Below are 15,535 nucleotides of genomic sequence, written 5' to 3' on the forward strand. Positions count from 1 at the left end.
CTCCCTTTTGTGCACAGGGACTTCAGCCGTGCGCACCCCTCGCCAATGGGGAAGGACAGAGAGGAGCCAATGGAGATTGGTGGTGCTAGGGCTCAGAAGCCATCCCAGAGCCCTGTCCCTGGTGCAGCCAAAGCGAAGCCTCCTAGAGGAACCAGGAAGTGTTACATCTGTGACAGTGCGCACCATATGGCGAAAGAGTGCCCCCAGAGGCTCCAGAAGCACACTGCAGCGCTGGCGACTGTAACAGCAGAGGTGCAATCAGGGGAGCAGCTTCAGGGAAACGACAGTGCCTGGCTGGAAGCAGAGCTACTGGGGCTCAGCCAGGCGGATCTGTAGACAAGCCCCCAGCATCACTGCAGAGCGTGGACCCTTTGCCTCCCAAACCGGCAGTTCTGCTCACAGCAACACTCCAGTTGCCTGATGGGAGACTCCTCGAGGTTCCAATAACGATCGATTCGGGAAGCAACGCCGACTTCATGGGACTGCAGTTCGTTAAGCAGCACAACATGGCGCTCCTGCCTGCAACGACGCCTCTGAACGTGGTCACGGTGGACGGCAGGAAGTTGCTGGGGGGGCAAGTGGTGCAGCAAACCCCTCCCATGATGATGCAGATTGGCAACCATCGAGAGCTTATTAGTTTCAATGTCACCCACTTATCGGACACACCCATCGTGTTAGGCATGAGTTGGCTGGAGAGGCACAGTCCCGCGGTTGCGTGGTACCAGAGGCAGATCAACTTTTGTTCATCGTATTGTGCTCAGCATTGCTTTCAGACCGATCAGGGAGGAGAAGCTGAGCAGCCATTGCATCTGGGTATGGTGCAAACACTGCCTCACAAGTACCAGGAATTCTTGGAGGTTTTCTGTGAGAAGGAAGCTGACAAGTTGCCGCCTCATAGACCTTACGACTGCGCGATTGATTTAGTGCCAGGGGCGCAATTGCCTGCTGCCAAGCTGTACTCCATGTCGGAGGACGAAATGCAAGAGCTTCGGGAGTTCATAGACCATAACCTCAAGCGAGGTTTCATCCAGGAATCTAAAGCAGCGGGAGGCAGCCCTGTTTTCTTTGTGAAGAAGAAGGACACGCCCCAAAAAAGGCTTATAGTGGATTACAGGTTCATCAACAGCTTGACTAAGCCCAAAGCTTTCCCCATGCCCAAGATTGACGACCTTTTAGCGACCGTCAGGAGGGGCAAGATTTTCACCAAGCTGGACCTACGTGGAGCTTACAATCTCATCCGCATCCGGAAAGGAGATGAGTGGAAGACCGCCATGTTCACCCCTCTGGGCACATACGAATACAGAGTCATGCCTTTCGGCCTCCAAAATGGCAGCCACGTTTTTCAAGCATTTATGCACCACGTGCTAGCAGGTCTCCTCTACAAAAAGTGTGTCTGCTTTCTCGACGATATCCTGATTTTCTCGGAATCGCCGGAGGATCACGATAAGGACGTGAGGGAGGTCCTGCAGAGGCTGAAGGAACACAGGCTGTACGCCAAGTTGGAAAAGTGCCAGTTTGATGTCAGAGAGGTTGATTTCCTTGGCTACAAGTTGTCCGACGAGGGACTGGCCATGGACAGGGCTAAGGTTCAAGCGCTGTTGGACTGGAAAAGCCCTCGAAATCGGAAAGAGGTCCAGAGGTTCATCGGCTTTGCCAATTTTTACCGCAAGTTTATTAAAGGTTTTGCGAACGCGACGGCGGCGATCACTGACACCCTCAGTTCCAAGAAGAAGAAGTTCGTCTGGACCGAACAAGCGGAGCGGTCCTTCCGGACGCTTAAAGGTCTTTTCGCCTCCGAAGAGCAGCTGCTCCACGTGAATCCCGGCAGACCCATGCGGGTAGAGACCGATGCGTCAGATAGAGCGGTTGGGGCCGTTCTTTTGCAAGAGGATTCACAAGGCAACTGGCGACCGGGTGCGTTCTACTCCCGGAAGCTCAGCAAGGCGGAGCGCAATTATACCATATGGGACAGGGAGTTGTTGGCCATTCATGCAGCTTTCAAAGCGTGGCGACACTTCTTAATAGGAGCCAAGCACACGGTGCAGGTCCGCACGGATCACAAGAACTTAGAGTATTGGCGGACGGCTAAGTTGCAGACCCAGCGACACATGCGCTGGGCGGAGTTCTTTGCGGACTTCGACTTCAAAATAGAATACATCCCAGGAGACTCCAATGTTATTGCAGACGCGCTGTCCCGAAAGCCGCAATACTTGGAGGAAGCAGCTCCAATCGCAGCAAAGCACATTTTCGCACCGCAGGCGTGGACGTGCGCTACCATCGCAGTCGACCTGGACGCGGTGCGACGCGCGTTGCAAAGGGATCAGTTTGCACAGTCTAAGATGGAGGAGCTACGCGGAGGGTCGCGACACAACGATGAGTTTCAATTACAAGATGGACTTTTGACTCGTAAGGGTGCCCTTTACGTGCCCACCGACGATCTTCGAGCCAAGGTTCTGCAACAGTTGCATGACGCCCCTAGTGCAGGCCATTTCGGCAAAGAGAAGACGATGGAGTTGGTGGCTAGAGACTTTTGGTGGCCCCAGATGAGAGGAGAGGTGGCGGACTACGTCGCCAGGTGTGATATCTGCCAGAGGTCCAAACCAGTGCACCAGAAGCAGGCGGGATTGCTAGAACCGCTGGAGACACCGCAGCAACCATGGGAGAGGGTAGCGTTGGACTTTGTTACAGACCTGCCCAGCTCCAGAGGTAAGACGGCGGTGTTAGTGGTGGTGGACTTGTTCACCAAGATGGCGCACTTCATCCCTTGTGCCAAGGTGGCGACGGCAGAACAGACCGCAAAGCTCTTCATCGATCACGTCTTCAGAGTGCATGGACTTCCGCAGTCCGTCTTGTCCGACAGGGGGCGCCAGTTTGTTTCCACTTTCTGGCGAAAGCTTCTGGGCATCTTGCACGTCAAAATCAACCTGACATCGGCGAGGCATCCACAAACCAACGGTCAAGCGGAGAGGGTCAACGCGATCATGCAGCAGTACCTGCGGTGCTACGCCAACCAGCGACCTGCGGCGTGGGTGGACTATCTGCCGATGGCTGAATTCGCCTACAACAACACGAAACACGCTTCCACCGGGGTGACGCCTTTCTTCGCGAACAATGGCCGTCATCCCAGAACCTTCCCGAGATTTGCGGCACCAGGAGGGGGGGGGCCTCAAGATGCCGACCAGTTTGCAGCGGAGTTGCAAGAGGTGCACGAGGAGCTGCGGAGACATTTGGAGCTGGCAAAACAGGCGTATAAGGTGCAGGCCGATAAGCACAGGAGGGCGGGAGAGGACATCCAGGTTGGGGACTGGGTGTGGTTAGCAGCCCACGCGATGCCGGCCAGGTCATTGGCCAAGAAGAAGTTAGGACACAGGCAGCTAGGGCCATATCAAGTTGAGGCTAAGATCAATCCGGTGGCTTTTCGTCTAGCCCTTCCGGAAGGTTCCAGGGTGCACCCGGTCTTTCATAGGTCGGTGCTCACTCCCTACAAAACCCCACACAGGTTTCAAGAGTCAGGAGCACCCCCAGAGCCACGTAGGAGGGCGCCTGAGAGGGGGGAATCGCCAAGACCAGGACCTCTTAACGAGGTCACAGAGATACTGGACTCGAGATGGGGGGAGGAGGGAGTTGAATATTTTCTCGCCAGGGAGGGCACGCCAGCCGCTGCTAATAGTTGGGTGCCAGGCTACGAGTTAGACGAACCCCTTTTGAAAGAAGAGTTCCATGCACTTTTCCCACATAGACCCATGCCAGCTGAGTACTTTGATGACTGGCTTTTCACACCCACATTGTCAGATAGCACGTTCAGGGGTTTCTCTTCCCCCGAGGAAAGAACACCAGAATCAAGCCCGCCCAGGGGATCGTGCTCGGGGGTGGACACGGAAACCCCTTATTGGTGGGAGGAGCAGCCAGAGGAGGAATGGCGTAAGAGGTGGCTGATAGGTCCTTGGCGGGCAGCACCGGAGGAAGTAGCGATGGAAGCAGAGACTGAGAAGCATTTGGGGGAAGAACCCGACTTCGAATACACTTACACAGAACTGCCAGCAGAGAACATTGACGTAGACGACCTGTATCCTGAGCCTACCCCCGAAGAGCCGCAGTTTCCACAACCGGTCCCCGGCGAGCGGGAGGGGGGAAGGGGGGGCTTCGAGGGGGGGATGGATGTCAGGGTTTCTGGGAGAGAGGAGGAGATGACAGAGGAGACGGAGAGCGAGTGGGAGGAGGGGCAGAAGGATGAGGAAGAAGATGATGGAATTCTGAGGGAATCCACGAGTCTGAGCAGCGAGTCAGAGGATTCTCAAAAGGGGGTTACCTTAATCAAGCAAAGGGGAGGAGAAGGGAGAAGCGGAGAGGAGCCCAGTGGAAGACAGAGGAAGCAAGAGACGTCTCAGCCGGAACGGAGTAAAGGGGGTGGAGTTGTCAGTCTCTCGGAGGGAGCAGGATTAGGAGAGAACAGAGAGAGGGGGTTGGAGCAGGGTGTTCAGCCGGAAAGGGTGGAGAGCAGAGCAGGGGGTGGTGTAGCGGTCGAAAGAAAGGTCAGCAGCAACGTACGCGCGCCAAGTTCAAACGTAGAGGCGCGCGGAAGTGGAGAGAGCTCAGGGGAGGAGCCCGGCCCTAAAGCCAGAAAGAGGGGGGAAGAGGCGGCAGAGGATTCAGCCTCAGGCGAGTCACGGAGAGAGGGAACCCAGGGGGGCAGGAAGACCCTGCGGAAAAGAAAGGAGAGGAAGAGGTGGTCTAGAGCCAGGCTATTAAGTTGGTGCGGAAGAGGGGAGGAGTCAGAGGGGACTTCAGCGGTCTAACGTGGCAGACGTACGGCCACAATGCTGAACTGTATGAGAAGCAGAAATCTTCAATAAACTTTTCCTGTAAATAAGCTGCAACGGAGTGAGGTCTCTTGTGAGCTGGGACCAGTCCTGGGTGGCCGTGACAATCAAGCTACCAGATTCAAATATTTTTTGCCCTGGGATATTTGGACATTTGCATGGGATCAAAAACTGCACCAAATGATGTGCTCTGTATTGTGTTAATGGGTATGTGCATTACTTATAGCTGTTACTTTGAGATAATGAGGGACGGAGGAATTCCAGTAGTGTACTTTCTCTGTCTTGTTAGGGGCAAATCTGCATATCTGTCCTGGCTCTCACTGAATGAAGAACTCGAAATTGGAGTAAGGCTTCTGCTCAAAACTTTAATGCCCAGGTCAGTAGATATACAGGCAGAAACAGGCATAGCAGATTCATGGCTAAGGCACACCCTCTGAGTTCCTGTTACAGTGGTACCTCGGGTTATATACGCTTCAGGTTACATATGCTTTAGGTTACAGACTCCGGTTACAGACTAATCCAGAAATAGTACCTCAGGTTAAGAACTTTGCTTCAGGATGAGAACAGAAATTGTGCTCTGGTGGCGCGGCAGCATCAGGAGTCCCCATTAGCTAAAGTGGTGCTTCAGGTTAAGAACAGTTTCAGGTTAAGAACACACCTCCAGAACGAATTAAGTACTTAACCCAAGGTACCACTGTATATGGAAATGGGGCGGCACAACTTCAGCGTGGCAAGTGGGCAAGCAAATGCAAACTTCTGGAGGCTGGACCTGAGTTGTCTGTTCTTGGCTATGTTGGCACCTCCATGACCTAGGTGATGGAGAGGGGGACAGCTGCTGCTCCAAGCCAAACTAAGTGTCCTGAGTCCTCCTGGGAGGTTGGACTAAAGGCGGGCTCCAGCAGTGCCAAGATCAGAGGTGAAAAAAAGCACAGAAGCATGGGGTGGGTGGGTATAAGGTTCCTGGGTGACGAAGAAGGGAGTAAAGCAGAGTGCTGACAGATTACACCACTGAGACCCTTCCCAGGATCTGACTCCTCATTTGTAACACTGTCCCCCACTTGAGGTCCTGGCACAGCCCCTCCATACCCACTGGGCCCTGTCCCAAGGTCGTCAACCAACTGATCCTCTGACTTTTCTTCCTCCAATCCTGATCCAACCAGCCCCTCCATGATGTCTCTTTAGGACTCGGGACAATTTCTCCTCTCGGATTTTGTACATCTTCTGCCCTTCTAACCCAACGATAGTGTATGCTGCATCTCAATAAACCTAATGAAGCTTGCTAATAATGGCTCAGTGACCCATTTTGGTATTGATGAGTGTGAGATATACAGCAGTTACTGTACCTTGTAGAAATGCTTTCATGACCTCAGACAGTGGTGGCATTTTCTTGGAACAACTGAAACGTAAAACCTTTTTGTGCAATATGGGGCATGTCTGTTTAGGAACCAAGCATGTATTTCTATGAAGAGAGTGAAGAAATCTTACATCTCTGCCATCGTTACTTCCTCATAGTTTGGGGATATCTCTGGATCCAGCATTGTTACGGGGGACTCGGGTGGCTTTTTTTACTTATAGCCAGTTTTCCAGCCACAGCCCCTTTTGAGCAGAGATGACTCTGCTGTAGTACTCAATGCTCTGGCAAGACTGAATTATTACAGTGTGCTGCCTGGGAATGCCTTTGAAGATAACGCAAACTTCAGCAGGTTTCAAACGCAGCAGCCAAATTATTGGCTACAGTTCAGTTTAGAACTCACATAATCTCGGTCTTAAAACAATTGCACTGGTTGCCAGTTCATTACTACCCTGAGATGGTGCATTTTTATGTTTTTTTTTACTGAGTGTACAGGATGATTCACTAGTGACTATGTGTCTCACCTGATGTAACTTAAAAACATGAAAGTGCATTTTTTAGAGGTACTGGCCAAGTTGGCAAAAAAATATGGTGCAGGAAGTATTGTGAGGCTGAAGAAACCCAATCTGCACAGCTGCATTGTCAGAGAACCTGAGACTCTGAAAGATAAGGGTTTTATTGTCTAGTCTCGGCCATCCACACAGTTCCACTGCCAATAGCTGCTGAGAATAACCGTTGCTCAGATGTGGTGCAGCTTGGCATCCAGTCCTGGCTAAGAACCAGGTATTGCAGAACAAGAGAGCAAATATCCTAAGAGGTCATCCAGAAATCTTTGAAATTCAATTTAACAGGCAAGTTATCTGTTCTGATTCCTAATTCTGTTTAATGCTGGCAAGAACAGTCCCTGCTCTGGGATATGCAAACCACGTGAAGCAGTTAGAAAATCCAGTTTTGCTGTTTTTCCTCTCAGTTTAACTATGGTTCCGATAGAGATTTTGGAAACGTCTGCTCTTTGCTCAATAGCAGCTTGTTGTGTTGTCTGGACCAAAAAACAGTTAAGTTTGTGTGAAACAAGCCAACTTCAAAGCAGGGTTAAAATTATTTTGACAGGATGGAAAACTAAGCCAACAAAATGAAGTTTTGCAGACTTAAGTGTAAAGTTCTGCTTTTTGGTGCGAAGACTCAGATGTCAAGATACAGGATGGGTGACAAATGACTTAACAGCACATTTGAAAAGGATATGGGAGTCCACATGCTAAACGTGAGTCAGTAGTGTGGCCTGGTGTCTAAAAAGGCTAATGCAATTCTAGATTGCATGAGAATTCATGGTATCACTTTGTTCTTTGATCAGGACTCACAGTTCTGGACACTGCGGCTTAGAAAGGACACTGACATATTGGCACATCCAGAGTAGAGCAGGGAGCCTGGGGATCAGGTTTTGTGAGCAAAGGCTGAAGGGGCTGGGTATATTTACAGTATTTTGGAGATTTTAAAATTTAGAGATTATAGAATAGCCATCTTCAAATATTTGAAGGGCCACCACATAGATCATGGAGCAGATTGGTTTTCTATTGCTCCAAAGGAGAGGACCCAAACCGGTGAGTTCAAATCATGAGAGAAATGATTTAATCTAAATGTAAGAAATTATTTCCTGGTTCAAGCTGTATGACAGTGGAACAGACTGCCTTGAAAGGTGGTGAATTCTTCTTTGTTAGAGGTTTTCAGAGACTGGAGGGCCCTGATCACAGGTGCTGCTGTAGTAGATTTACTTCAGCAGCTGAGGCTGAACTTGGAAGTAGATGAAATTACCTTTTGAAAAAAACAAACCAAAACATAATTAACGTAGCCACCGTTTATTGCTGAAGGGGACACAGCAAGCTGTGGTTGAGCAGAAACAGAAACAAAAGCTTCTAAACAACTCCCGCCTATGCCAGGGAGGGACTGAATGTGGAAGCCCAAGGCTCACCTCCACTCCTTCACGTCACACTAAACTATGGTTTAGCATAGGTTTTAAAAGAAGCCATTATGTCACTGTTCTGGGTCATTTTATTTTCTCTGTGATGAAACACTAGTGCTGGGAAAAGGACAGTTTTCTTTATGGAAGGCTTCATTGTTGCAATAATGAGTATTGTGTAAATCCCATTGGTAGTGGTGTTTAGGATGGATTACCTTCCTAAATACCAGTGTAAATACTTTCTTCCAGTAGCTCTGCTTTTTCCATGGCTGTTTGCAATCTTTTTTTGTTTAAAAACAACAGCCAAAGTGACATTTTTCCACCTTCACCGCATCAAGCAGTTGGTCCCTTACCTTTCCTGCCCCGACCTGGCCACAGTGATCCATGCAATGGCCACCTCCAGGCTTGACTACTGTAATTCGCTCTACGCGGGGCTGCCTTTGAAGCTGTCACAGAAACTCCAGTGGGTGCAGAATGCTGCAGCGAGGCTCCTCACAGGATCTCTGCCATGGGAGCATATTCACCCAGTGCTTTTCCAGCTGCATTGGCTCCCGGTGGAGTACAGGGTCAGATTTAAGGTGCTGGTTTTGACTTTTAAAGCCCTTCACGGCCTAGGACCCTCGTACCTACGGGACCGCCTCTCCTGGTATGCCCCACAGAGGACCTTAAGGTCCATATATAGCAACACCCTAGAGTTCCCGGGCCCTAAGGAAGTTAGATTAGCCTCAACCACAGCCAGGGCCTTCTCAGCACTGGCTCCGGCCTGGTGGAATGCTCTGTCTCTTGAGACCAGGGCCCTGCAGGATCTGATCTCTTTCCGCAGGGCCTGTAAGACAGACTTGTTCCACCTGGCCTTTGACTCAGAATCAGTTTGATTCCCTCCCCCTCTTTCTTTTTCCTTTCTCCTCCTATGAAGAGATTGCTCCCTAATTGTTTTAATGTTGTATCTTAATCTTTTAAATTTTTAATCAGCTTGTTTTTTATTATTGGTTGTTAGCCGCCCTGAGCCCGATCTTGGCTGGGGAGGGCAGGGTATAAATAAAAATTTATTATTATTATTTATTTAATTGGAGTCCACAGACTTCTGTTCTTTAGTGTTGGAGTGCATGCATCCAATAGTAGCCTGGTTTGCATGTCAAATTAAAGCATAGTTCAAATAAGCTGTGGTTTGGTGTGAATGAGCTGTGTGCTGGTGTATAGTGCTGCAGTTGTGGGCCCTTCTCTCTTCCCCTGCCCCTGCTTTTACCAGTTTCCTCTACCACATTATCTATTTTGTCTTGTCTATCATACAGAATATCACCACCCGCACCTCTGCCTCCCTTACTTTGTTGGGTCTGGATCTTAAAAGTTCTGCACCTTTCTACTTCGTCTTGACCAATCCATCTCATTTTAATGTGCTTCTGTTTCCCTTACCATATTGTGCTTTCCGTAGAAGTACCTTGATACAGCTTACATTTGTGCAAGCTCCACATGCGAGTAATTGATGAGGCGCAGGCACATATCAGGGTCATGTAGTCAAGAGCAGATGCAAAGCAATACAGGGCTGTGCCGTTTGCTAGAGTTCATGCCCTTATTTTTCATGCTGCTCACAATGTGAACAGAAGTGGCGATGAAGTGCCTTAACCTCTTCAGACATCTCTCCCGTCCTTTCATCTCTTATTTTAATCAATGGTGTGGCCCCCGCCTTTCCCTCGGGATAGCTGCCACTTGAGAAATAGCGCTCCACTTTTCTTCTACTGGACTTAATACCTCTCTCACACAATATGCACACGCACACTGCTTTTTAGCTGGGAAATGTTTCAAGGAGGGCAACTGAAATGATCAAGGGGATGGAGCAACTTCCCTGTAAGGAAAGATGGCAGCATTTGGGGCTTTTTAGTTTAGAGAGCAGGCAAGTAAGAGGAAGCATGGATGTGGATATCCAGAAACTGAATAGAGCAAAGTCCCCCCTTCATAATTGCAGAACACAGGGATGACGGAATTTTGGAAGATTTAGGACAATACTTTGCACAGCGCATCTTTCAGCGATGGGATTGGCTCTCACGGAAGGTAGTGATGGCCATAGCTGTCAATGTTTCCCTTTTTGTAAGGGAAATACACTTATTCCGAATAGGATTCCTTGCAAGAAAAGGGAAAAGTTGACAGCTATAGTGATGGCCGCCAAACCGGATGGCTTTAAAAGAGGACTAGACTAACTCATGGATGATAAGGCTACCAGTGTCTGCTAAGCCTAATAGCTATGTTCTCCTTCCCCTGTTATATGTAGTATGTCTTTGAATGCCAGTTGCTACAATCACAAGCGGGGAGAGTACTGTTGCCCTCAGATCCTACTGCCAGGATTTCCATAGGCATCTGTTCAGCCACTGTGAGAACAGGATGCTGGACAAGATGAGCCATTGGCCTGATCCTGCAAAGGCTCTTCTTATGTTCTTAGGTCCACGCTCTAGCAAGTGGAATGCTTTTGTATTGCGGAGTGATTACATTCTGCATGGCACTTTCTTGGAATCGAAGCGAACCGAGAGCTTTTTTTTAACCAAGCAAAGCTAGGAGAAAATTCTGTTAAGGCGACTGCCAAAGAGAGTTAAAAAAGCTTTTCTTGCCATTTCAAAAAAATAATAATAAGGCTGCTGTATTCTGTTATGCTGAGATGTCTGCATCGAAGAACTTCCTGTGACTTTACAGTCTGAGGTGCCAGCATGTGCTCATTCAAGATGGTGAGAGAGATTTCAGAAAGGTCTGCCAGTGGCATTGCTATAAAAAGCCCACCTGCTGAATTTTGTGTATGTTTTGTAGGAGTACGAGTGTTTCCCAGTCCCGGCTCCTGGGGTGTTGCTTCCCTTTTCTTTTGGTAGTGTCCCAGTTACAACAAGTAGCTGTGTTTTTTAGCTGCTTAATTACTTACAAGGAATTGTATTCAGGAAAGTGGGGTGGTGGTGGTGGTGGTGGGAATTTGTGCTGTGCAAGACACTTTGTTCCTTTTGTGCAGTTAAAGAGCATGTTGTCTAGGAAACACAATGCCCTGGAGAAAGATGCTGCCGCTTTCTTTCCCCTCCCTTCCCTGCTGGCTTCTTTCTTGCAACCAGCGACACAAATGCTTTCCTTTCCTTCAGCTGTCCCCTTAAGAGTTCCATATGCAGAAACTTTAATTTCTGAAATTCTCTCTCTCTCTCTCTCTCTCTCTGTGTGTGTGTGTGATTTTTTTTGCCACACAACAGAGAGCCTGGGTCAGGACTCACCGCTTCATGGTGCCTATATAAGGAGCAGCCTTATGTGGAGTGTCAGACTTGTAACCCCTGACTAGCAGATATTCCATAATCTCAAGTGGAAATGTTATGCAGACTATCAGCAATTCTACATACCTGGGTGGAGTCAGATAACCTTTTCTGTCTAGTGGGCTGCATTCACCTTTTGACCAACCCACAGCCCTTCCGTCCTCAGATCATCTGTGCAAATCAGCTGAGGAAGCGGGTTATTCCCCACCTCCCCATTCATCAAATGATTAATCTGATAGCTGGGGCGGCAGCAATTTGCATCCCCACCAGAGCACGGGGGGGGGGGGGGGAGATGTTGACATCTCTGTCTGTTTTTCTTTTTTCTTTTGCTGCCATCAAGAAAATCAGTGGAGTCTTGGGAGGCTATATATATATATATATATATATATATATATATATATATATATTACACGGGAAGACACCCGAGGACACCAAAACCTGCATTCCTGTACCCGTGAAAATCTACGAAAGCATATATATATATATATATATTTGCCAGGAAAGGGGACAGATCAGACTATTAGGTCAGGGGTTAGCCGTCCTGGTTCAGGAGATGCCAGAAACTGAATCAGGGCTTTTATCCATTCAGAGCATGAGTTCTGCCACTGAGGTGGAACCTCTCCTTTCTAAGGTGGGAAGATCAGCTCTTCAAATGATGGGTCTTTCTTGCTCTCCTTTGATTTCAGAGCATGAAGGCAAAAATCGGTCACCTGTCAAACCATGGAGGTGGGTAGGCAAGATACCCACTGGCCAGATCTAGTTTCCCTCAGCTCTGTTGTATGAAGTTGGGCCACTCATTGCCTTTTGGAGTAACCTTCATGCAGAGGACTTTTGCATGCACTGCCAGACAGCTGATTGGCGGTGCTTGCTAACTCCCTTTAACTGCTCCACACCTAAAATCATGTAGGATGTCAAGTGAGGGTGACAATTGCTACAATGGCCTCACGAGCCAAATGAGGAGACTAGGCAGAGTTAATAAGGTACCCAGACTGCAGGATCTCTACTTCTGTCATACAACGGGCTTCTGGCTGAGTGGGGATTTTGAGTTGGGGTTCTCTCTAGTTTGACTGATACTCTTAACTTTTATTCTATGCTGGCTGTCCACTAACTTGAGAAACATATGGGCTTAATTTTTTTTGGAGGGGTCGTGTCATCTGAATAACCACCATGACAGTTCAAAGCGTGGAAATTTATGTAGTGCAGTGTATGATTAATTGGGACTAGAGCGTTTAGTGGTGAGTAGGTACACAATGAAATAATAGTTCAGTCATGTCTATTTAAGAAGTTAGGTGCATTTGTGCTTTCAGCTGGAAAATATATATAAAATCGATCTTGTGATTCATTCATAGGAAATAATCTAATTTTATTTTATATATGAAAAAACTGCCTATTAGAGATGTCTTAAAACTCTTACGTTTAGTTGAGTTCCCACTGTTCTGGGTCACAATATATTTGTTTATTTATTTAAAGCATTTGTGCTCCACTCTTCAGCCAGAAAGGTTCCCAGAGTGGCTCACATACCTCATAATTTTCTGTTCTCCCCCCCCCCCCCCCAATGTAGCTTGTTTATTGAGAAACAACTAAATTAGAAAGCAACTTTGCCGGTCCATAAGGAAAGAATCCCAAAGTGCAATACTTTAATATGGACAACCCCAAAAGTCATAAACTTACAATCAAGCTTTTTTGAGTTCTCCAGAATTCTTCATCAGATGTAATCAAAAGGCAAGGAGAGTGAGAGAAGTAGCAAATAGGGTTTTTTTTTACCCTGAAGTGTGCAGGTCTTAAGGTGGAAAGGACGAGAGTCATGCTATCATAATTGGATTGGTATCCCCATGTGCACGACAGGACAGGTATCCAAGCCTTGCTGTGTTATTTTAGAGGCCATTTTTGCAACAGGATTGAGATCTTGTTTAACTTGGACCATAGTATCAAGCAAGAGTTAAGACATACAAACACTAAAGGAGAGGAAGAAGAGGTGATAATAAATAGTACTCCACACACAGGGATGTATCTATATTGCATACTTAGATTGAGGTTGTCTGTGGTACAGAATGGGCTTGGCTCCTGTCATTACTGTGATTCTTCTTCTTATTTATTTAACTTTGTTTTGCTCCTCCCCTCCCTTTGGGTTTTTGGGGCATATGCATTGAACTCTTTGTCTCCGTTGGCCCAGTGTCCTCTGCCTGTCCCTCCTCCATTGCTGCTGCTGCCCAGCTCTGGGTAAGTGGCAAGCCCCAGACACAATAGATTGCTATTAATAACCTGCACTGCACCTTCTGCAGGAGTCTCCTTCTGAGAGGCTATGAATATTTGATACTTGGAGGGGGGACTTTCTGCTGCTCTCCATCCTGATTGCTGCTGGGAAGTCCTGCTGGGATCAAGAGGTCGCTCAGGAGGGAGCAAGGCATATCAGTGCAGCTCAGCAAATAGAAGGCCTCCTTGTTTTCCTCGTGGATTTTTATTGAAATAATTAGCTCTCAGAATGCACAGCTTGACACCTGAGGGTTTGGTGTTCATAAGTGCACTGTTTGACATTTTTTTAAATACGGGACTGTTCACGGGAGTTCTCAACCCCTAAGGTCATTTTCCTCCTATTTAGTCCACCTCCACTGTTGTGGCCAGAGCTGGCTTTTCCTTGCAGTATCCTATGTGTTCCTGGACCTGTTCTCTGTTAGCATCATCTTGTGCTTCAGCATATACCATCTCTGCCTTCCGTACAGGTGTATTTCATGGGCTATCTGGCTTTTGAATGCAGCCTCCCGGACCCAGAGGGATGTGATCCTAAAGGACATCCTCATCTCCTTTCTCATCCCTCCCCTTCTTACCCCATATCCAGCATGCAGCAGTGTGACTGGCAACAGGCTGAATTAATCAGTGGCTTGGTGCTTCACTCCGCTGTTCCTCTCCCTCTCTCTCCCCCTCTCTCTCTTTCTGCAGCGTTGCGCTGTGCGCACTCTCTCTATTGCTCTCTGCTTCTCTCTGGATAGCAGCATTGGAAGTTGCTGTTCAAGGTTCCCAGTGCTGTGCTGCAATCTTAGCCCAGATGCTTTTTAAACAGACAGATTTGTGGATGTCCCAGCAAGCCAAAAGTGGCAAAGTAAGTTTACCTTTTGCGCTTTCTATTTCTTTCTCTTTTCTAACGTTTGAATTCAAGATGGCTTTTCCCTTCCTTTCCTGCATGTTTTCCTGAGCTGCTAATGTACAGAAGGCTTCTGAGGTTGCCTCTGTGTGTGAGCTTAAGGCAGATGAGCTGCATTAAATGGCAATATATATATATATTATGGAAAGGAGGACCTCTTCTTTTCTGCTAGGCTTGTTCTATCACTGGGAGAATTTGGGCTCTGAGCACAGTGTATAAATGCCTTGAGCTTTAGTGAATCCTTGTGTCTGTTCGGTGGTTCAGATTTGTCTGTTTCTTACACATGCCTGAGCATTGCGCCACTAAGTGCCACTTCCTACTGGTATACTTGAGGGGTGGGGTGTGTGTGGGGTTAATGCTGTGGCATAAACTAGTAGGGATCGTGCGTGGCAAATTTCCTGGATCTGGAGGATTGCCAAGTATGTTCAAGGGAAGCAAATGTGGCAATGATCCATCCTTGCAGATTAATAAATCTAGGATTACAGTCAGCTGTGGCTGGAAGTGTGTGTGTGTGTAATTACCGACTGCGCATATTATTCTCCAATGTTAGGGAAATATGTATAGTAATATATGGTTTAATATCACATTATGTAACATGCCTTTAAAACAGCACAAACACCAATCCCCATGGCACATGTGTTAGCTACATAGAAATCCAGCCCCAGGGTGATCTGCAGGTACAAGAACGGCCGCGGGGACAAAGTAGGAAAGCTGTACAGCATGCAGTTGCCTGAAGGAGCTGCCTCTTCACCCTAAAATGAAGGAGGAGCCAGCGAGCAAGCAAAAGCTGAGGTTTGCATTGTCAGTACTAAGAAGTTTATCCTGGTTATTGGCATTCAGCCTTCTGCTTTTGTATGACCCTAAAAACACCCTGATGTCCAGAAGAAAGTAGATACGCTCATATAGAGGGCCATGACCAATGTTGGTAATGTACTCAAGCCCTGTGTAGATTTGCAATGCTAAGTTGGAATCTCCGAATGTAAAGATTCTGTAATTTCT

The 15,535-nt window shown here is 47.9% G+C and overlaps 1 protein-coding gene across 8 annotated transcripts in view; it reads left to right on the forward strand.

Moving 5' to 3' along the window:
- The window catches only part of TMEM94 (transmembrane protein 94), a 76,109-nt gene that overhangs the window by 12,158 nt on the left and 48,416 nt on the right, over positions 1 to 15,535 (forward strand). For 2 of the 8 annotated variants that reach the window (XM_081899544.1, XM_081899547.1), the window contains exon 1: positions 14,270 to 14,494. The exons of 4 other annotated variants lie outside the window; for them this stretch is intronic. In XM_081899544.1, the coding sequence (XP_081755670.1) occupies positions 14,441 to 14,494 (54 nt within the window). In that variant the 5' untranslated portion in view covers positions 14,270 to 14,440. Of the gene's footprint in view, positions 1 to 14,269; positions 14,495 to 15,535 lie in introns of those variants that run through there. 2 more of the 8 variants (XM_081899543.1, XM_081899542.1) reach the window with 1 other exon arrangement.

The sequence above is a fragment of the Podarcis melisellensis genome, assembly GCF_964234715.1.
Source record: "Podarcis melisellensis genome assembly, chromosome: 2".
Classification (NCBI taxonomy): domain Eukaryota; kingdom Metazoa; phylum Chordata; class Lepidosauria; order Squamata; family Lacertidae; genus Podarcis; species Podarcis melisellensis.